Source organism: Drosophila novamexicana, unplaced genomic scaffold, assembly GCF_003285875.2.
Source record: "Drosophila novamexicana strain 15010-1031.04,08,12 unplaced genomic scaffold, DnovRS2.1 tig00001353-arrow-arrow-pilon, whole genome shotgun sequence".
Classification (NCBI taxonomy): Eukaryota; Metazoa; Arthropoda; class Insecta; order Diptera; family Drosophilidae; genus Drosophila; species Drosophila novamexicana.
The window spans coordinates 275,856-300,424 of record NW_020824851.1 but is presented as its reverse complement, the minus strand read 5'-3'; the positions used below and the strand labels follow the sequence as shown (position 1 = coordinate 300,424).

The 24,569-nt window shown below is 40.4% G+C and overlaps 1 protein-coding gene across 1 annotated transcript in view; it reads left to right on the top strand.

Moving 5' to 3' along the window:
• Positions 1 to 902: 902 nt before the first annotated feature.
• The window catches only part of LOC115767194, a 29,313-nt gene continuing 5,646 nt past the window's right edge, over positions 903 to 24,569 (top strand). Inside the window, exon 1 of the mRNA XM_030711385.1 lies at positions 903 to 996. Within this exon, the coding sequence (XP_030567245.1) occupies positions 903 to 996 (94 nt within the window). The remainder of the gene's footprint in view (positions 997 to 24,569) is intronic.

Sequence of the window (24,569 nt, the reverse complement as noted above, 5' to 3'; positions counted from 1 at the left end):
AATAACTAATACGTTATATTATTCATCAGCAAGGAAATAATTAAATAAATAAAATTAATTTTTAATTATCAATATAGGTAGTTTATTATATCTCTGATGTAACTCTGGAGTCGTAGGCCCAGTAGGTCGGTGGGTTTGATGAACTTTCCAATAATTTGCATTGGTGCATTCTGCTGCAGTTCTGCTAAATGCGGATATGGAATAAAATTGAAATATGTGCGATAAGTACGTGAAGTACTTGAAGAAGGCAACTCGGCACTTGGCACTTGGCACTCGGCTGATGCTTTGGAAAATCATGTTGCACACTCGAGCGTGGACGAGGCTCGGTGCCACTTGAGCGGCACAGAGTCAGGCAACTGCGGTTCCATTTTTGCGATAGATTCCAATCCGATTTGTTGCTGTTTAGTGGCAACGGAGTGCGGAGGCCGTGCTGTGGTTCCCATCCCATACCATGCCGCAGCCGAAGTAAACCCATTTCCATCCAAGTTGATCTGCAGCATGTTTGCTCGTCCGCATTTCTCGTCTCGTTTGCTCATTTGTCGCTTCGCTGATGTTCGCTGACAGGCGGCGAGCATTGCGATTCCGACAGCGATTGTGCTCACACTTGAATCAGTGCATCAATCTGTCCATCAGTCAGTCAGTCAGTCAGTCAGCCAGTCAGCCAGACTGCAGCCAGAGGCGTTTAGTGTATGCACTCATAGATACAAGACTTCTTCTTTTCTGGCTTCATTTGCAAACGATCAAATCTTTAGCAGCTCTATCGCGCCAGCTACCCGACCAGCTACACGCCAATGCAGAGCGCGTGAACATTCTACAAGATCTACATAGATTACCACAGTCCAAGGCAAAGCATAGCAAAGCAGAGCACAGCTGCCAGCTACGTGGATGACTTGGCTCGAACCATGCGGGTGCACGGGTGCACGGGTGCGGGCGGAGTCTACCAGGCCAAAGCATTCCAAGATGCTCTGCGGGCGAAGATAACCAAAGGCGAGTCAAGTAAAGACTAACATAAAGAGTCCAAAGAGTAGCAAAACGAAGTCTTTAATACCCTGTACTGAAAAGTTCTCGTTTTTTAACATACAAGCACCAAATAGCTGTTAGCAGAGTTCCACTGCACAACATTCAAGTCATTCGAATGATGTTGATGAAATGCCAGCGTTAACATTTGATTGACAAATTACCAATGAGACAACAACTAATAAATTCAATTGGAATGACACATGCATCAATGTGCATACCAATGGAATTAACGTCATTAAATACATTCTAACATTGACAACGTAAACATGTGAATGACAATTTAACAAACGCGTTCCTTGCCCGCACACACACACACACACGCACACACACATTCAGAATGAGACATTGATTTATGCGAGAAATGCACATGTGGTAGCGGGGTCATTCAAAACATTCTCTAGATAACAACGTTTACACGTGAATGACAAAGTGGCAAATTTTTTAAAAAACATACGAAAACTTCATTATTATTATAATTGCTTGTATTTTTTTTTGTAAATAATGATTGTAAAGTTGGCTTAAGGAATTTTACAATTAGCTGCTTGACTCTATTAAAGAAAATCTCGAAAGTATAGTTTTTCCCTGCCTATTTTTTCTTCTTCTTCCTCTGTGATTAATTTGCTGTTGCATGCGGCGTTAACACCTGGACAACCGCTGGACAGATTTCCATCAGCAAGCTCATCAATTTTAAAATTGAAAACCTCCCGCAGAAGAGTCGCACTTGGAGCGCGGGGCGCGGGGGAAGGAGGGCTGCGGGGGCCGTTGATGATGTTGTTGATGGAGCTGGCCAAATTGTTGAAGTAAAAATCTAAGCATTAAGCTGCCAGCGCCCAGTCTAGTGCAGCAGGAACCCCCATAGTATCCCCCTCTCCCTTTCCTCCTGAAAAGCAAACCATTTTTCAATTGTGTCCCCACGCGTCCCTCTCCAAGGAACATTGTGTGATTGTTGTTGTTGTTGTTGCTGGTTCTTGGGTCATTTAGTTGCCAGTTTAGCTGCAGAGTGGCTGTTGCTTGTCTGTCACTTGGCTAGCAGTGAGGCTTTTGATGCCACGATATAATTTTTGGCCTAATGAAGCATAAAATGGCAACAACAACAACAAAAACAATCTCATGATGAGCATTCTGTGCGGCTCATTGTCATTGGTAGCAGCAACTGCGTTGCAAGTAAATTCTTTAGCCAGTTGCCAGTTGCCAGTTGTTGGCCGTTTGTGAAAGTCTAAAACCGCAGATCAAGTTGGCTGGGCAATCGTGTTTACCCTAGAGTAGGAGTCGCTAGACATTGCCATTCCGCCTGCGGGTCAGACGGCAAAAGGGGCGTGCGGAAGGGGTGCCAGGTGCTGGGGGGGATGGGGCTGGCGATGCGACGTTGCGGCTTCACTGGATAACTGGCATTTGCAGACGGTTGGCTCTGGCGCACTTGAATTTCGATTCCCATAATTTTGCAAATTATGCAGAAACATTCACGCACACACAAACACACACAGGCACACACACACACAGACAGACAGACAAACACACACCCAAGCGGTAGAAACCTGGCCCAAGACATAGATAAACGCAACAGATTGCGGTCTCTGTGAGTGGCCCAGGAAATGGACATTGACGACATCACAAGACGTCAGCGGCAGCCACATCTCTGACCAGCATGTGGGAGAGAGAGAAAACCTGACCATGTCGACCCATAAAAATGCTCGTTATGCCAACAACAACAACAACAACAACAACGGCAAACAAAAGAAATTGCATTTTGTGGCATTTGGGCATACTTCATCAAAGTCAGTTGAGCGCAGTCATCATAACTATATACACCTGCACATGCACACATATATATATATATATATATAATATATAAATATATTTTATATATATATATATAATCATGGTCATAATCATAGTCATAAGCCATGACAGCTGCTGGGAAAAAATTGCACTCTGTTTCCAATAGAAGAAAGTGTATATTGGTTTGCATTAATATCCATCCCGAACACTGCATACCCTGTGCCCAACGGGAAATGAGGTATATATGTTTGCCATATTGTTTGTCAAGTCTTGAAGGGAGAAGGGGTTTAGTTGGGTGACGGTAATATCTATCGCTAGACTTCAGCATATGTTCGTATGTCTGCCCCATAATAAATATTAAGTCTTATGATTTGTTTGATGAGCTCCTTACGCAGTGCGCTTCTTCTTCTTCCCATTGCCCTACACTATGTCTGGGAAATGAATTCTTTAATAACTTCGATGTTTGCAATCCGATCTTCATGAGACTTTTTGCACTTGAATGTGACATACAAAAATGTGCATATACCTGCTTTTTCATTTCCAACTTAAAGGGGAATGGAAAGGAATATATCTATAAAATAAAATATTTGCAATCTGTGCATACCACACAAAAACTAGTTACCCAGATCTTAGATGGGAGAGTATAAAGACAATATATATATTGCATATAATATAGAGGAATATATAAATAAAATATTAATTACAATTTCATTTCTCCAACCTTTGTAGTTTCCGGCCTTACACAAACGAACAGGCAGACGAACATGACATATATATGGCACATATAACTTAGCTGATCCGGATTCTTCCGGCATTCTTCTGTCTGTAGCAAATAGTTGCACAAAAACAATATACCCTTTTATACCATTTCAGTAGGGTAATGGTGCACCAAATTTAAAGATTTGATTTAAGTTAATTGAAAGATATTCAACCTTTCAAGACCTTTCTTTCTTACTAATTTTCAACAATTTGATGCTAATTTTCGGTCTGGGAACAGAGTATCTGACAGTGGTTAGCCCCCGCCTACAACTTGTTATTTCTGATTTTGAGTGGCAACACTTATTGTTGTTGTCGCTTCTGACCCTCTTTTTTTATGGGGCATCGCTATTTGAGTTGAGCTTGTCAAAGTGTCAACAATTTTGAACTTGGCCTTGAACTCGACCCCAAAAGGAATCATCTCTCAGCAACCGCGACTGCAACTGCGACTGCGACTGCGACTGCAACTCAATCATGGTCATCAACATCATCTGTGATCTGGTGGACTACTGTGAGGCAAATTGCCTGCCCATCCAAATGCATTTGATTGTTTCGGATGCTGTCAGCTGGCGAGGCTCACACTCCACACGCACTTCCATTGGGACCTGCTGCACCATCTTCATCTGGTGGCCACGGCATTTGCCATTACCATTAAAGCCAATCAATTCTGGGCCCAAGACGTCCATCAAAATTTGTAACAAGCGCCCGCGGCGCACTCTCGTTGCTGGGCTTGGCCAACTAGATCTGGGCTGGGGCCTGGCTCTGCATCTGTATCGGGGTGTGTGCCTGCGCCTGGGCCTGGGCCTGGGCAAACAGGCAGCTCAGCTATTTGACAGCGCTTGACGCGCGAAATGATTAACATGTTGACTGGGCTCAAGCAGGCGCTGGCGGCGTGACGAAAGACGCCAACAACAATCAACTAACAAACGCCTCAAATGCTGAATCACTGCATCAACAATAAAACCAACAACAACAGCACATCCAGGGCTCGGCCCACGCACTCGGTATTGGCTGCTGGCAGCCCAGCCTCATCGATGGGCGGCAATTTCCTGCCCCATTCGCACTTGGCTTGCAGGTGAGCTGCTCCGCCTCAACGCAACTGAAGACTGAAGCCATTTACAAGGTCTGCTTTATTGATCAATTCACAAGCCAGGCAGACGTAAAGACGATCCAATAATTAGGCATATTCTGAATAGGCCCAATTAGCACAAGTGTAAAACAAATAAAAGAGTTTATGGTCGGGAGTGCCCGTCTAGAGATACCCAGCTTCCTTCTAAACTGTGACTGTGCTTCTCCTTCTTCTTTCCTTTGACAGTCACTATGCTTCTTCTTCTTTCCTTTAACTCACACACTATGCATAGGAAATGCAGTCTTGATTTACTTCGCTGCTAATAGTCCGATCTTAAAGGAATTTTCGAAGCTAGAAGATGTCATACAAAAATGTACATATACCAAAGTACAAGGCCTCACCTTTTGAAATTATTTTGAAGGTAATCAGAAGAGATTCAAGATGTGAAATATTCCCAAGCTATATACATATATTATGCGAGAAGGTCAAGCCTGTTATATTTGGCTCTGACATTTTTCGAGTTCTACATATATTTCAAGATTGAAATTTTCAAAAAGAAGAAGAAGGACTCAAATACCGTATGGGGTTGGATGTGCTTCCTTTGCTCTTTATCTCACATCAACTAGAATTTAGTCTAAGTGAAAATTGCTTTTTACAGGGTATGTAACGAGCGCAGCTATTCATAATTATGATAAAAACTATAAGCCAAAATTAGATTGCCTTTCGACTTGGCGCACAGATCTTGCGTGTACCCAAATTAAGCAGAAATCATTTAAGAAGAGAAAACATTTTGCAACCGTTTTTTTTTTCTTTTTTTTTTTTTTGCTTTGGCATATTTGGTTATTTTTAGCATTTTGCCGAATCATTAAAATTAAGTAATTGAAATGAATTGGTGAAATGCAAGAGATGGCGGGATTGCAGTTTTAATAATGATCGGCTAGGAAAGCTAAGCAAAGCAGCACCACCGAACAACCGCACCACCGAACAACAGCACCACCAACCATCGCCGACGGATGTGGCTTGGCAGCAAGGCTCATTAGAGCTGGCCGCGGATGGCTGTTGCGGAATGAATGTGGGGATGAGGCGTCGCATCGTTTTGCTTTGACCAGCACGAATATTCAATTAAGCCAAATTACAATCTTAAAGCCAAGAAAGTGATTCGCCGGGCAAGAATGAATGGCCTGCAGTCACAGCAAGCGCTTGACTCGCAATTTCCACACTCATCATCGAGTCGAGTGTGTGACTAGGAGAGTGGGAGGGGGGCCTAAGCTGGTTGAGTTGTCAAAAGGTTGAAATTAGCATTGACCCTGTTGGGCATTTGGCTGGCTAATAGGCCGCCGGCCAAAAGGTGCCAGCCTCAATTTACCGTTGTTAACTGGCAGCTCCACATCCTTTGACAAGATGGGGCACACTCGGACGCCCAGTTGCCAGTTGTCAGTCGCCAGTTGGCATATAACCACCAAACAAAAATAAATGAAAATAGAAATAAAAGAAAAATGCCCCAAAAGCCCAAGCTAAGCCCAGCCCAGAAGCTGCAGCTGGATCATCATGGGCCGAGGCAAAGATGTAGCTGCGATCCAATTAGTTAGCCCCGTTTCTTTGTTTCTCCTCGGGGAGGCTTGTTAGTGAATTCATCGTTTTAACCACCCGTAGAAAAACGGCAAACAATGACAAGAACAAAACGTAGCAAAGCGAGAGAATGAAATTATGATTAAGTGCTCCACGTTCGCTGAGTTTTCCAGTCTAAATGAAAGTTACCTTGACGAATGACCCATTTAGCCACAATACCAAAACACACACACCAAAAAAAAAAAAAAAAAAAAAAATATATATATGTATATAAATAAATAAAAAGGTCAAAGATAAATGGCGTGCTGCCGGCAGAAGAACCCACAAAACCAGAACCAAAAAGAAAAAAGCAAAACATAAATATACAAGAGTCCGAAAACCCACAACGGAGCATCGAAAGTCTAGGGTCGCTGATCAGAGCAGCTCTTTAATTTAATTATTATTTCTGTTTACTTAGCGCTGCTCGCTCCACGTGCTTGTTAATGCCTATCAAATATAATGTCCAGGCATTCCAACTCCCTCTCTCTCTCTCTCTCTCTCTCAGACACATAATCGAGAAATTGGTAACATTAAAAGTTACTTAATAAATTGTTAATCTTGTTTACAATTTCAACTTCTACTCATATTTATATTCTTATAAAAATATGGTTTAATTATTTTCATTTGATTAGAACGATAAGCTGAGCCAATCTCAGGAACTACAAGAGCTAGAGAGAGATTTGAGTTATATTCTTTTATAACGAATACCTTACGCACAACGAGCTTTTCATTTTTTTCAATATCGATAAATATCGGTTATGAGGCAAGCTGGAAAATTATACATCAAACTTGTTAGGTTTTCGTATAGCATTCATCATTTAATTTTCATAATTTGATGTATTTAATAATTAGGAAGAGGCTAGGCCTAGCCTTGCGCTTTGTTATATACACACTGATGGTTGCCATATTAAAGCCCTGATAATTTCATAAAGATCGGACTATAAGAAGCCTAGTTATTCACGACAAGATTTTCCATAGCTATTATGGGACAGAGAGAAGAAGAAGCAGCACAGCCGCTGTATGCGCGGAAAGAAGAAAGACGCATATCTTTGTTTGTTTTTGGATTCTGTGTATCTCCCAGTCGGGCACTCACGACTCACCCCTGCTAGAGTGAGCTGGTAAGCCTTCCGGACTTAACTCTTTTCTCAAAACTAAGCCGACCCCCATAAGTAGAACCCAATTGCGATCAGTATGCCTTGGCATTTGAATGCTTAAACATTTGTTAAACAAAAACCTTTGTGGAAATTTTCCCATTTGAGCCTCATCAGAGTTTAATGTCCCGAAGCTTATTTGCGCTAACCAATTCGCAATGGATAGTAAAAGAGAGAGAGAGAGAGAGAGAGAGAGAGAGAGAGAGAGGGAGAGAGAGATGGGGAGTGAGAGCGAGAGAGAGGGGGAGCTGTAGATTGAGATCGCAACACACAGCCTTGGGTTGCATTTAGTGGGCTGCTGTTGGGGGGCTTTCCATTTGGCATGATTGAAACATCAAAATGCTGTGGCCGGGGCATAATTATATAAATTAAAGAGCGTTTAGAGAGTTCAGTTGTTCTAATGACCCACAAATCGTAAAGAGCTGTCTGTAGGTAGCCGATATTTATCTCCCAGTTCTTGAAAAAAAAAAAAATAAACCATCGTTTCCCACCAAGAATACGATCACATTATGTACGCAATCATGTGGATAGTTGGCAGCCTGACGAGATCTATGCCAATTGCTCCAAAATGATGATGATGGGGGCAGTTGGCCGCCGAGCGCAATCAGCTGCAAATTGTTGGCTTTTTGTTGAAATGAAATCAGCTTTTCGGAAATGAAGTGCTCAAAATTCTTGCAAACATATCAAGAAAAATAAAACCCTAATACTCAAATGTGGGTTAGAAGAACACACACGGTAAAGGTTCTGCAGACGTAATTTGTTATTTAGCTCAAGCTACATTTAAGTACTCAAGGAGAAAGTAAAAGTTAAATGCCCAAGCGAAATCTGCAAGCCACAAAAACCAGAGCTCATAATCTGTTAGAAAAATGTTGTATCTACAAAAAGCAACTCTTATAGCTAAGGTAGACACAATTATAATTGAAAAGCTGTTGGCTGCTGAATCTATCGGAAAATCAATTAGAAATTGAAAAACATAACAAATTTTCTATGGGATGACGACGACTAAATACCCTGAAAAGAGGTTCTTCATTGCAAAATTATATTCTCGAGATGTAGTAGCTCGATCTGCTCGACTTACTTAGCTGATCACGAATGTATACTCTTTATATGATTGCACCTGTCTACTTTGATGCTTACGAACTGCGTGACAGGCACTCTCTGCCTAGGGTATAATGACAGCCGTCCATTCGATAAGGTCGGTTAGCCACTAGCCGGAACAGCTTTATGACAGCCAGAGATGACTGTTTATGTGTGTGTGTGTGTGTGTGGAACGAACACGTGTGTCGCAAGCGATCATCTTCGCATCGTTTTCAATTGCCACTAATTGTGGCTGGTGGTATCCAAAGAACCGTAGGGACAATCCATGGCTACAAATTGCTGTATCTGAGCCAACTGCCGTTGCTCGTTAAACGAGCCACAAAAAATAACAAGTAAGAGTGCTCCAGGCGAGAGTGCACGACCTCCAGATACCCTAAATGCAGATACAAACTATCGAGCCAAGGATTCCAGCTGCATAGAAAGAATTCTACCAAAACGCCGCAAGCTAGTCACTTCTTCTTCTTCTCTCTATTTATAGGAAATGCAGTCTTTAATAACTTCGGTGCTTATATTCCGATCCCTATTAAATTTTCAGAGATTTATTATGGTATACAAAATTATTTATATACCTAATCCCAAGTATATATCTCTCCAATACGGTATATATCTCTTCTATATATACCAATCCTAGTTATATATACTAAACTATACATACTAATCTAATCATATATATATATACATATATATAAACTAATATAATCTAATCTAATCTATATATACCAAACGAGATTCTACATACTAAGCTTGGCATATCTAGCTCATATGATTTTCGAGCTATGCTTTAAAAAAAACCTCGTCTCAAGACCGATATCTTGAGCATGGGGAAATAAATAAATTAAATTAAAAATGAACTGGTTTTACGATTAATATAAAAGAATCAATATTTAAAATTTCAATCCCTAGCTCTTTTATTTGCCAAGTTCGATGCGATAATTCATACTTATAGACAGTCTGTCAGACGATCAGACAGACAAACTCAGCTCGTCATCCTGCTCAGGAATATACGAACACTTAATAGGATCGAAGATGCTTTTATATGCTCGTTCCATACACATGCGCAAAAACATTATACCCGTTTTTTTTCCATTTTCGATGAGTTGAGGGTATAAAAAAGCCCACAAACGAACTCATGTGCATTTCTGGTCAAGGAACAAGAATAGAACCGTTATGTTACCATAAAAGCCAACAGAAACAACAAAAAATAGTTTTTCCCAATTCTTTTCCCATTGACGAATTGACCTTTTACATCAGCTGAAAAGTTGAAATGCTGCGATTGCCTGGGCCCAAGTCCAAGCCCAAGTACGAGTACTTGTTTGTTTGTTTGTTGTCTTTTTGGCCCTGCGCGGCTTGGCCAAAATGCAAATGGCCATTGTGAGCACAGACACACACGGGCTGGACATGATCACAGCACACGATTGCATCGTTCCATGCGGCTTCCTATCAATTCGTGTCGCCGTTCTTGGCTCTAATGTACATAGCTGCCACCAGGAACAATAATGCTTGGCCAAAATCAAATTAATATATATATATATATATATATATATATATATATATATATATATATATATATATACTAGCGGTATTTGAGAGAACCATTTTTCATGAATTTTGACAAAGAATTAGAGAATACAATTAACCTGAGGCCAAACCAAAAACAAAAAGCCTAACCTTATGAAAAACGGTTGACTTTTGACGAGTTATGGGGGTGGGAAATGTATAGGATATTTGTCTATATCGAATATTTGAACATGCTTGTGATTTCAGATTTCACGCACCAGACATTATAGATTCTTTCTTCTTTCTTTATACCATTTAATCGGTTAGTTTTCCGTCCATTTTTCGACAGTGTGAGTGGATTTTGCATATCACCATTAAAAATGTTTATACAACTATTTTTTTGGTTTCGAAGCAAAAGCTTCATGAGGGAGCTTCTGAAAATGTGGAAACACGTCTTCAATGAATTCAGTAAAACACAAGTAAGAGTTTCTAGTCGGGAGCTACCGACTAGGGGTTACCCTGAACCCTCTTCTTCCAACATCAAATGCATATATATATTCTATTTTATATTTCTCTAGCTCTTATAGGTTCTGAGATCCTTGCGTTCATACATACGGACGGACGGACGGACAGACAGACGGACATGGCTAAATCGACTCAGCTATTTATACTGATTAAGAATATATATACTTTATGGGGTCGGAGTTGCTTCCTTCTGCCTGTTACATACATTTGGCTTTCGCACAAATACAATACAATATACCCATTTTTAATGGGTTCAGGGTATAAAAAGCCAAACTTCGTGAAAGTCGGATGAGATTTGACCGAGTTATGGGGGTGGTAATTTTTGACCCATGTCTATATACGAATCTTGGGGTAAGATTTGGACATGAATTTCGACCAAAAAATCGGTTTTCAGATTTAAATGCCAGATTAATCTAGAGGGAAAACCATGAAGAAAAAGCCAAACTTCGGGAAAATCGGATGAGATTTGGCCGAGATATGGGGGTGGTAAATTTTGACCCATGTCTATATACGAATCTTGGGGTAAGATTTGGATATGAATTTCGACCAAAAAACCGGTGTCGAGATTTGAATGCCACATTAATCTAGAAGGAAAACCATGAAGAAAAAGCCAAACTTCGTGAAAATCGGGTGAGATTTGGCCGAGATATGGGGGTGGTACATTTTGACCTATGTCTATATACGAATCTTGGGGTAAGATTTGGACATGAATTTCGACCCCAAAATCGGTGTTCAGATTTGAATGCCAGATTAAACTACAGGGAAAACCATGAAGAAAAAGCCAAACATCGTGAAAATCGGATGAGATTTGGCCGAGATATGAGGGTGGTACATTTTGACCCATGTCTATATACGAATCTTGGGGTAAGATTTGGACATGAATTTCGACCAAAAAATCGGTGTCGAGATTTGAATGCCACATTAATCTAGAGGGAAAACCATGAAGAAAAAGCCAAATTTCGTGAAAATCGGATGAGATTTGGCCGAGATATGGGGTTGGTACATTTTGACCCATGTGTATATACGAATCTTGGGGTAAGATTTGGACATGAATTTCGACCAAAAAATCGGTGTCAAGATTTGAATGCCACATTAATCTAGAGGGAAAACCATGAAGAAAAAGCCAAACTTCGTGAAAATCGGATGAGATTTGGCCGAGATATGGGGGTGGTAAATTTTGACCCATGTCTATATACGAATCTTGGGGTAAGATTTGGACATGAATTTCGACCAAAAAATCGGTGTCGAGATTTGAATGCCACATTAATCTAGAGGGAAAACCATAAAGAAAAAGCCAAACTTCGTGAAAATCGGATGAGATTTGGCCGAGATATGGGGGTGGTACATTTTGACCCATGTCTATATACGAATCTTGGGGTAAGATTTGGACATGCATTTCGACTAAAAAATAGGTGTTCAGATTTGAATGCCAGATTAATCTACAGGGAAAACCATGAAGAAAAAGCCAAACTTCGTGAAAATCGGATGAGATTTGGCCGAGATATGGGGGTGGTACATTTTGACCCATGTCTATATACGAATCTTGGGGTAAGATTTGGACATGAATTTCGACCAAAAAATCGGTGTCGAGATTTGAATGCCAGATTAATCTACAGGGAAAACCATGAAGAAAAAGCCAAACTTCGTGAAAATCGGATGAGATTTGACCGAGTTATGGGGGTGGTAATTTTTGACCCATGTCTATATACGAATCTTGGGGTAAGATTTGGACATGAATTTCGACCAAAAAATCGGTTTTCAGATTTAAATGCCAGATTAATCTAGAGGGAAAACCATAAAGAAAAAGCCAAACTTCGTGAAAATCGGATGAGATTTGGCCGAGATATGGGGGTGGTACATTTTGACCGATGTCTATATACGAATCTTGGGGTAAGATTTGGACATGAATTTCGACCCAAAAATCGGTGTTCAGATTTGAATGCCAGATTAATCTAGAGGGAAAACCATGAAGAAAAAGCCAAACTTCGTGAAAATCGGATGAGATTTGGCCGAGATATGGGGGTGGTACATTTTGACCCATGTCTATATACGAATCTTGGGGTAAGATTTGGACATGCATTTCGACCCCAAAATCGGTGTTCAGATTTGAATGCCAGATTAATCTAAAGGGAAACCCATGAAGAAAAAGCCAAACTTCGTGAAAATCGGATGAGATTTGGCCGAGATATGGGGGTGGTACATTTTGACCCATGTCTATATACGAATCTTGGGGTAAGATTTGGACATGAATTTCGACCCAAAAATCGGTGTTCAGATTTGAATGCCAGATTAATCTACAGGTAAAACCATGAAGAAAAAGCCAAACTTCGTGAAAATCGGATGAAATTTGGCCGAGATATGGGGGTGGTACATTTTGACCCATGTCTATATACGAATCTTGGGGTAAGATTTGGACATGAATTTCGACTAAAAAATCGGTGTTCAGATTTGAATGCCAGATTAATCTAGAGCGAAAACCATGAAGAAATAGCCAAACTTCGTGAAAATCGGATGAGATTTGGCCGAGATATGGGGGTGGTACATTTTGACCCATGTCTATATACGAATCTTGGGGTAAGATTTGGACATGAATTTCGACCCAAAAATCGGTGTTCAGATTTGAATGCCAGATTAATCTAGAGGGAAAACCATGAAGAAAAAGCCAAACTTCGTGAAAATCGGATGAGATTTGGCCGAGATATGGGGGTGGTACATTTTGACCCATGTCTATATACGAATCTTGGGGTAAGATTTGGACATGAATTTCGACCCAAAAATCGGTGTTCAGATTTGAATGCCAGATTAATCTACAGGTAAAACCATGAAGAAAAAGCCAAACTTCGTGAAAATCGGATGAGATTTGGCCGAGATATGGGGGTGGTACATTTTGACCCATGTCTATATACGAATCTTGGGGTAAGATTTGGACATGAATTTCGACTAAAAAATCGGTGTTCAGATTTGAATGCCAGATTAATCTAGAGCGAAAACCATGAAGAAATAGCCAAACTTCGTGAAAATCGGATGAGATTTGGCCGAGATATGGGGGTGGTACATTTTGACCCATGTCTATATACGAATCTTGGGGTAAGATTTGGACATGAATTTCGACCCAAAAATCGGTGTTCAGATTTGAATGCCAGATTAATCTAGAGGGAAAACCATGAAGAAAAAGCCAAACTTCGTGAAAATCGGATGAGATTTGGCCGAGATATGGGGGTGGTAAATTTTGACCCATGTCTATATACGAATCTTGGGGTAAGATTTGGACATGAATTTCGACCAAAAAATCGGTGTCGAGATTTGAATGCCACATTAATCTAGAGGGAAAACCATAAAGAAAAAGCCAAACTTCGTGAAAATCGGATGAGATTTGGCCGAGATATGGGGGTGGTACATTTTGACCCATGTCTATATACGAATCTTGGGGTAAGATTTGGACATGAATTTCGACTAAAAAATCGGTGTTCAGATTTGAATGCCACATTAATCTAGAGGGAAAACCATGAAGAAAAAGCCAAACTTCGTGAAAATCGGATGAGATTTGGCCGAGATATGGGGGTGGTAAATTTTGACCCATGTCTATATACGAATCTTGGGGTAAGATTTGGACATGAATTTCGACCAAAAAATCGGTGTCGAGATTTGAATGCCACATTAATCTAGAGGGAAAACCATAAAGAAAAAGCCAAACTTCGTGAAAATCGGATGAGATTTGGCCGAGATATGGGGGTGGTACATTTTGACCCATGTCTATATACGAATCTTGGGGTAAGATTTGGACATGAATTTCGACTAAAAAATCGGTGTTCAGATTTGAATGCCAGATTAATCTAGAGCGAAAACCATGAAGAAATAGCCAAACTTCGTGAAAATCGGATGAGATTTGGCCGAGATATGGGGGTGGTACATTTTGACCCATGTCTATATACGAATCTTGGGGTAAGATTTGGACATGAATTTCGACCCAAAAATCGGTGTTCAGATTTGAATGCCAGATTAATCTACAGGTAAAACCATGAAGAAAAAGCCAAACTTCGTGAAAATCGGATGAGATTTGGCCGAGATATGGGGGTGGTACATTTTGACCCATGTCTATATACGAATCTTGGGGTAAGATTTGGACATGAATTTCGACCAAAAAATCGGTGTCGAGATTTGAATGCCACATTAATCTAGAGGGAAAACCATAAAGAAAAAGCCAAACTTCGTGAAAATCGGATGAGATTTGGCCGAGATATGGGGGTGGTACATTTTGAACGATGTCTATATACGAATCTTGGGGTAAGATTTGGACGTGAATTTCGACCCAAAAATCGGTGTTCAGATTTGAATGCCAGATTAATCTACAGGTAAAACCATGAAGAAAAAGCCAAACTTCGTGAAAATCGGATGAGATTTGGCCGAGATATGGGGGTGGTACATTTTGACCCATGTCTATATACGAATCTTGGGGTAAGATTTGGACATGAATTTCGACCCAAAAATCGGTGTTCAGATTTGAATGCCAGATTAATCTACAGGTAAAACCATGAAGAAAAAGCCAAACTTCGTGAAAATCGGATGAGATTTGGCCGAGATATGGGGGTGGTACATTTTGACCCATGTCTATATACGAATCTTGGGGTAAGATTTGGACATGAATTTCGACCCAAAAATCGGTGTTCAGATTTGAATGCCAGATTAATCTACAGGTAAAACCATGAAGAAAAAGCCAAACTTCGTGAAAATCGGATGAGATTTGGCCGAGATATGGGGGTGGTACATTTTGACCCATGTCTATATACGAATCTTGGGGTAAGATTTGGACATGAATTTCGACCAAAAAATCGGTGTCGAGATTTGAATGCCACATTAATCTAGAGGAAAAACCATGAAGAAAAAGCCAAACTTCGTGAAAATCGGATGAGATTTGGCCGAGATATGGGGGTGGCACATTTTGACCCATGTCTATATACGAATCTTGGGGTAAGATTTGGACATGAATTTCGACCCAAAAATCGGTGTTCAGATTTGAATGCCAGATTAATCTAGAGGGAAAACCATGAAGAAAAAGCCAAACTTCGTGAAAATCGGATGAGATTTGGCCGAGATATGGGGGTGGTACATTTTGACCCATGTCTATATACGAATCTTGGGGTAAGATTTGGACATGCATTTCGACCCCAAAATCGGTGTTCAGATTTGAATGCCAGATTAATCTAAAGGGAAACCCATGAAGAAAAAGCCAAACTTCGTGAAAATCGGATGAGATTTGGCCGAGATATGGGGGTGGTACATTTTGACCCATGTCTATATACGAATCTTGGGGTAAGATTTGGACATGAATTTCGACCAAAAAATCGGTGTCGAGATTTGAATGCCACATTAATCTAGAGGAAAAACCATGAAGAAAAAGCCAAACTTCGTGAAAATCGGATGAGATTTGGCCGAGATATGGGGGTGGCACATTTTGACCCATGTCTATATACGAATCTTGGGGTAAGATTTGGACATGAATTTCGACCCAAAAATCGGTGTTCAGATTTGAATGCCAGATTAATCTAGAGCGAAAACCATGAAGAAATAGCCAAACTTCGTGAAAATCGGATGAGATTTGGCCGAGATATGGGGGTGGTAAATGTTGACCCATGTCTATATACGAATCTTGGGGTAAGATTTGGACATGAATTTCGACCCAAAAATCGGTGTTCAGATTTGAATGCCAGATTAATCTAGAGGAAAAACCATGAAGAAAAAGCCAAACTTCGTGAAAATGGGATGAGATTTGGCCGAGATATGGGGGTGGTAAATTTTGACCCATGTCTATATACGAATCTTCGGGTAAGATTTGGACATGAATTTCGACCAAAAAATCGGTGTCGAGATTTGAATGCCACATTAATCTAGAGGGAAAACCATGAAGAAAAAGCCAAACTTCGTGAAAATCGGATGAGATTTGGCCGAGATATGGGGGTGGTACATTTTGACCCATGTCTATATACGAATCTTGGGGTAAGATTTGGACATGAATTTCGACCCAAAAATCGGTGTTCAGATTTGAATGCCAGATTAATCTAGAGGGAAAACCATGAAGAAAAAGCCAAACTTCGTGAAAATCGGATGAGATTTGGCCGAGATATGGGGCTGGTAAATTTTGACCCATGTCTATATACGAATCTTGGGGTAAGATTTGGACATGAATTTCGACCAAAAAATCGGTGTCGAGATTTGAATGCCACATTAATCTAGAGGGAAAACCATGACGAAAAAGCCAAACTTCGTGAAAATCGGATGAGATTTGGCCGAGATATGGGGGTGGTACATTTTGACCCATGTCTATATACGAATCTTGGGGTAAGATTTGGACATGAATTTCGACCCAAAAATCGGTGTTCAGATTTGAATGCCACATTAATCTAGAGGGAAAACCATGAAGAAAAAGCCAAACTTCGTGAAAATCGGATGAGATTTGGCCGAGATATGGGGGTGGTACATTTTGACCCATGTTTATATACGAATCTTGGGGTAAGATTTGGACATGCATTTCGACTAAAAAATAGGTGTTCAGATTTGAATGCCAGATTAATCTACAGGGAAAACCATGAAGAAAAAGCCAAACTTCGTGAAAATCGGATGAGATTTGGCCGAGATATGGGGGTGGTACATTTTGACCCATGTCTATATACGAATCTTGGGGTAAGATTTGGACATGAATTTCGACTAAAAAATCGGTGTTCAGATTTGAATGCCAGATTAATCTAGAGCGAAAACCATGAAGAAATAGCCAAACTTCGTGAAAATCGGATGAGATTTGGCCGAGATATGGGGGTGGTACATTTTGACCCATGTCTATATACGAATCTTGGGGTAAGATTTGGACATGAATTTCGACCCAAAAATCGGTGTTCAGATTTGAATGCCAGATTAATCTACAGGTAAAACCATGAAGAAAAAGCCAAACTTCGTGAAAATCGGATGAGATTTGGCCGAGATATGGGGGTGGTAAATTTTGACCCATGTCTAAGATGCTTCCTTCTGCCTGTTACATACATTTAGATTTTGTACAAATACAATATACCCTTATACCCATTTTTAGTGGGTTCAGGGTATAAAAAGTCTAACAAATGTAGAAAAAGCGCAGCTTGCAAAGGAAAGTGGAAACTGTCGAAATTTTACCTATACTCAAATATATATAAGTTGCCCAGTCCAAAGATTTAGTTCATTTTTATTGCAAACTGCAAATTGTATTACAGTTAATTGCACAGCCTCTGGAGGGTTTACCAACCGCATTGGCCATTGACCTGTTAACCCCGACCATAACTATATTATATTAAGAGCCATTGTGGCACGGACTGCTTCTGGGTCAACTGCCGCAAATTCAACATGATGGAATCAAAAATTCTTGTCATTAAGATTCTTGATTATTTTCGCAGTTCATTTGCGAGCACTCGCGGGCACACCCCGGCCCCCTCGCCGCCCTCGCCAACGACTGGCGGTTAGATGATGTGTAAGTAGTTTTGCGTATGTTTTGGCCTGATGATGATTGCCCTCGCCGTATTGCTAATGGCCCATGTACCGTTAGTCGTTAGGCGCTAAAGCGATCATAATTCGCCTGCGCCCGCAGTTCGACATCTAAGTGTGGCCACAGCCAGAGGCACCAACAACACACACACACACGCAGACATTTTTAGAATTTTTTTCAATTTTCAATAGTAGCTTAACCGGAAAGACATCCGCATGTGAACATTTGATAGGCTGAGCATAAGGAACGCAATTGCATTGCTTTCGTCGATTTCTTTACAGGCAGAATAGAACAATGCAACAAGTCTACTTTTAGGCGTTGATGTAAAATAGTTTTAAAGCAGCAGAGCCTCCTTTGAACGTTTTAGATAGCATAGAACAATGCGGGCTGGGCCAGCTCAAAGTAACCTAGATTAGCCTCTATACCTAGAATTCCTTTCTTTCTAGATTCCTGACTTGAACAGCTAGGATCAAAAGACTTTAAAAAGGGCCGTTTTAGCTGTAGAGTGACTTCGACTTTCTGGGAAGCGGTATCTCACTTTTAAGGGCAGAGCCTTACGCTTTGGTCGTAAGCTATTTGCCATAAAAAGAATTATAGATCCTATAACATATGGATAGAAAAAAGTAAGAACGTTTGTAAGGCAAGAAAGGTGTTGGGGCCCAGAGTAGTTAGAGCACACATAAATTATGCTTAAATGAATTAAAACAATCTAAAGTCAACTCACAAAAGCGCACAACAAAATAATCTATTGCCAATGGCTTCGCCTGAAAGTCTGTTGAAGAATTGCCTTAACATGCCGCTGAAAAGTATGCTAAGCTTTTTGTTAAGCAAATAAAAGACACATGAATTATATGTGAATATTTGAGTGGCGCTCGTCAACTGCGAAGCACTTGACAAACGCTGCCGCTGCCACACAAAACATTGCAAAATGCAGTTGCATGACATGTGCGAGTGCATTTGGCTGACAATCGCTCAACTGGGCGGCCAGCCAAAGTGGCAGCAGCTGGAGAGCCCAGCGGAACGCATGTCGTCTGCGCATTGGGGCAATCGGCAATGGAGCCAACTGTTTGCGGCATTCAATATGCGCATTGTTCCCAGCCAGCAGCGCCTGGCCAACTGGCTATGGCTGGCTATTTGGCTAACAACCGGCTAACTGGCTAACTGGCTACCAGGCTGGCTAGCGTAATCGCTGAGTGCCGAATTGCATCACAATGCTGGTTAGCCAACACTCAGCACACACTTCAGCGTACACACACACACACATACACCCATACACACACTTTGGCGCTGGCACACTCACTTCGCGACGACGAATAACTATCACTTGCCCCGTCGCCCGTTGTGGCCAGTCACCGAAACGGCGGCGCTTGCCACAAAATAAAATAAGCAACGGCAGCCTGGCTGTGCCTCGTGCCACATCAAGCAGAGGCGTGAGCCATAGGGCTGCCAGCTACAAGGCTACACTCAGAGAAAAAACTAGAGCCTTTTGAGCTCATATTTAAGAATTTTATTAATTTGCTTTAAGCGAAAATGAGTTTCGGTTTGTTTAAGAAAAGGTTTGATTTGTCATTACTATGTTTTTCTCTGAGTGTAGCATAAAATTTGTCCGCACCGTCCCACCCCACTGCCTGCTTTGCCCCTGGCAGTGCTTGCCACGCGTGTTTGCCCACAAGCAAGTCGCTTTCTTTAAATATTTACTTTTTGCTACTCTAGCCAGATTTTGCTTGTGCCTATCCTGAACGGATGTGAACTCAACGAGGCCAAGATTTATAGCTGTGACAAAGTCTGTATCTGTATCTGTATCTGTATCTGTATCTGTATCTGTATCTGTATCTGTATCTGTATCTGTATCTGTATCTGTATCTGTATCTGTATCTGTATCTGTATCTGTATCTGTATCTGTATCTGTATCTGTATCTGTATCTGTATCTGTATCTGTATCTGTATCTGTATCTGTATCTGTATCTGTATCTGTATCTGTATCTGTATCTGTATCTGTATCTGTATCTGTATCTGTATCTGTATCTGTATCTGTATCTGTATCTGTATCTGTATCTGTATCTGTATCTGTATCTGTATCTGTATCTGTATCTGTATCTGTATCTGTATCTGTATCTGTATCTGTATCTGTATCTGTATCTGTATCTGTATCTGTATCTGTATCTGTATCTGTATCTGTATCTGTATCTGTATCTGTATCTGTATCTGTATCTGTATCTGTATCTGTATCTGTATCTGTATCTGTATCTGTATCTGTATCTGTATCTGTATCTGTATCTGTATCTGTATCTGTATCTGTATCTGTATCTGTATCTGTATCTGTATCTGTATCTGTATCTGTATCTGTACCTGTACCTGTACCTGTACCTGTATCTGTATCTGTATCTGTATCTGTAAATGTATCTGTATCTGTATCTGCATCTCTATCAGTATCTAATTCGGATTCTGCATCTAAGTCCAATGCACATTCAATGCACAAGCTTCTGCAAATACATGAACAAGTTTTTCTACGCGATCTTAACACGTCAGTTTTCAAGGTTCTACTCGCATGCAACACCATCGCTTGACTTGAGCATGGGACGTTAGGCAAAGATATATTTTTAAGCTATTTTATGACTAACATTTTCTGCACATTTGCAAATCATTGCAGCTCACTCGTATCCAATAGCAGGGCTTTAAATTAAGCTTGGATATTCTATACTTATAAAAATGTAAAAGAAACATGTACTTACCCAAAAGTTCGCAGACACAAACGAACAATTAAGTCATTGTCATCTATTAGTGGGAAGGAGACTTATCCACTTCCCTAAAAAGACAAAAGTAAAGAAAGACAGAGTGAGTGATAGACAGGAAGAGAGTATTTTAAAGTGCGAGAAGTGAGAATAAATTTAATAGATTGTTACCTGGTGCTTGTTCAAATAATATTGAAAGCACGAATAGCAGTAAGACCCATTGGAATTGCTGAGAATCGCATAGTAGGGCGATATAAAAATTCTAAAAAGTCAATATAAAACATAAATATAAATATCTACATTCGAAATCACCATCATACAAATATGCATACATACATGTATACAAACACATATGCACACACATACACACAAATATAGATAACATATAAACATATATAGATAATATAAGATATTTTTGTTCATACAGAGTTGCTAATATGACACTTCAAAACAAGGCATGCAAACTAGTAAAGCTGACTTGAATTAATGAGAATCGCATAGAAGCAACATTTAAAATTATTATCATAATGTCAAATGGCTTGCAAATGACATTTACGACTTATTTCGAATCATTTACAGCTCGTTTGCTTTATTAACTGGAGCTGGTGTTGAAATTTGCATATCAATAATAATTGCAACTCTTTTGGCTCTATAAACGAAAGCTTGTGCTGACAATAGAAATTCACAAAATAATATCTTATAAAGTTTGAAAACAATCTCCTCGCAAATCGTTTAGAAATCATTTGCAAGTTTTAGATTGGGGCTGGGACAATATGTTTCCAATAATATTATTATATGTTAATATAAACACATATCCAATAATACAATTCTTCATACATGTACAGCACATTCCCCTTCATTGACCTGAGCTTAGGCTGAGATTGGGACTAGGATCTTTTGGCTTTAGCAATCAAATACTTGAGACTTGAAGCACATTCACAAATCATTCGCAATTCACTCGCCTTCAGAGTTGGGAGGGTGCGGCTGGTCACAGTTGTTTTTATTGTGCGGCTGCCACTGAACTCTTTTCTGTGCGAAAATTCGTGATGTTTTTGTTACCATTTTTGTTGCAATGCGACAATTTGTTGTTGTTGTTATTGCCGTGGCTGAACCCGAGCTAGTTCTGCCAGTTGCATATCATGAGGCAACGGCGAGCGCAGGGCAGCAGCGGAGGCTACTACTGGTTCGTTTCACCTGGTAGCTGGTCAGTGCGCTCAGTTCATGGCTTGCACTTACATATTTATGCTCGCTTCAGTGAGGAGAGCATATTGGTTTATTAATAAATCGAAAATTGTAAGAGTTAAATACACCAAACTTGGTATGTAGGTTCTTGTCTAATATATACCGATTTTGGACACCTACTCAAATTGGAAAAGATCAACATCTTTTTAAGGGTACAGCCTTGAGCTTGCCACATATAAGCATAAGCATCGAAGTTAATCAAGTATATGTATTTTAAAAGGCAAAAGGGGAAGATTGAGGGAATCTCTAAGAGGAAGCTTGGCACTGGGTGTAGGGAGGGCATCTACCAGTCGAGCTCTCCCGACTAGAGCACGCTTATTGGTTGTTTTTTTGCGTCTGCAGCATGTCTATCACGCTGTAATGCCTGTTTCACTCCCCTCCACCCTCTCTTTCGCCCAGTCTCTCTCCCTCTCACTCTGTCTTGATTTAACTGAATCCCATACATTCGATTTCATTTGGGATAGCGGGCAAAGAGCCAGCTATGGACCAAGTTGTGGCCTCCATGGCAATTGCATTCGCCTGGTTTTTAGTGCACATTATGACTTTTGCTTGTTTGCTTTATTGCGCTTTACCACACACACAAACATACACACACACGCACACAGCTTTACGCACGCACACCCAGTTACACAAAGGCGGACTCTTGCACTTGCAATTGCATTTGTGTCTCTGTCTTCAGCTGCCCACCCCTTCCCCTCACACATTTTCTGCGCGTGCTTTTGCCTGTATTGGCTCGACTGAGCTTCGGCTCGTCTTCGGCTCGGCTTCGGCGCGGCTCGTGAGTAGCCTCGGCCGTCCATTGGCTTTCAGCGCTGCCAGCTCTAGCGGCGCCTGATCAGTCGCGGTTTTTACTTTCATCGCAACGGTTGAGCATCGGTTGTCAGCAAAAATTAACCAAAAAGTGGCCGTCGTGTCCAGTTTTACAGTTTTGTGCCGCTTTTTTTTTCTCGTGTTGTTTCCATTTTTTTTACTTTTATTTTTGTTGCTATTGTTGTTTACCTCTCCAATTACCACCCAGCGCGCACCCATTGCACCCGTCTCCACACGACATTGCGTGGGTTTTATTGTTGTTGTTGTTATTACGATTGGCAAACAATTGAATTGCAATATGTTGCACCACTTTGCTTGCTTGCCAACACCCGTCCCCCACCCCCTACCGCCCACAACTTATGTGAATGTGGCAAATGAGTCCAGTATGCGAATGAGTGTATTCAGTGGCTCAACATTAATTAACAGGCCCAAACAGATCTTCAGTTGATGTCATTCCATTAGACTTGGGCTATACTAGGGGCTAGATAGAGGTCTGTTTGATTGAAGTTGGGTTCGGTTCCGGTTGGCTTAAGGTTTTGCAAAGGAAATTACAATGGAATTTTAATTAAAGATGCGCAATTCCACATCTGCTTTAGAAAGCGGAAGAAGAAGTAATAGCTTTTTCTCAAGATCAAGATTAATAGTTTTACAAAAATCTTGAGAAACAGATATTACTATTTGGAAGATATTTAGAAGAAATAGGTCTTAGACCTAGCTTTGTTAAGGCTAGACACGGTCACATCTCTTTGACACCTGTTGGGATCTTTTCAAAACTAAATTCCATTGTCTTGAAACCTATTTCCTTTGGGATCTATCGCTGCCAACCATAGCTATACCTTCTATTTGGGAGTACTATATGGTAGTAGCTTATGCGTTGGAATTACTTTCTACCAATAAGAGCATATGGAAAAACCACCAAAAAGGCTGACAGAAATGGCATGTTGCAAATGTTAGATTAAAGTTCCAGCTGAGGAAGGAAGAAAAAATGCTCACAAGAAGGAATTCAAAGGGAAAAACCTCAAAATATTTCTTAAAATATGTCTGCTCTGCTCTAGTTAAAAGGCCTAGTACAGATTGTTAAGGCTTTCGGTTATATAAGCAGTATTTGAGCTAGATCTTTTACTTTCCATAGAAAAATATGAATCCTCTAAATGACTGTAGAATAGTTTCCTGAATACTTTCAGGAAACGGATTTCAGTGCCTGGCAAGTGGCAAGTGCATGGATGCGGGAATCCATTTCCTCAGGGTGTGCCATAGTACCAAGTGCTCTTTAATATGATAATGGCTTTCGTAAGAATAATATTAAGAATAATGGTTCACATTATGTTAAAGCAAAGAAGATATAAATAGGATCAATTTGTAGAATCTTTACACTTTTTGTAAGGATTTCTTACTAGTTACCCAATAGAAGAATCTATTGAAGAATGATAAGATATTTGTATGATTTATGGGCTTAAGTTTTCTTTTAGTTAAATGGGGGTATTCTGTAAATGCTTAGCTACAGTTGAAATTGAGAGGATTTAGGAGCTAGTTTCAAGAGATTAGAGAGAGGGGATACCGAGGACTTCGCATGTTATTTAAGAGATACAGGTACTAAGGTACTAAGGCAGAAAGGAATTGTGTCTTAGTACAGCAGAAGTTAATTCATGCTTGATTCCTTTATATTTCTCAGTTCTCAAAACAGTTACTGAGATCATAAAAGCTAAGAGAGCGATAATAGGCTAATGACTAGCTGTGGCCAACGATATTGAGCGATCAATTTAGACCACATAGAAATT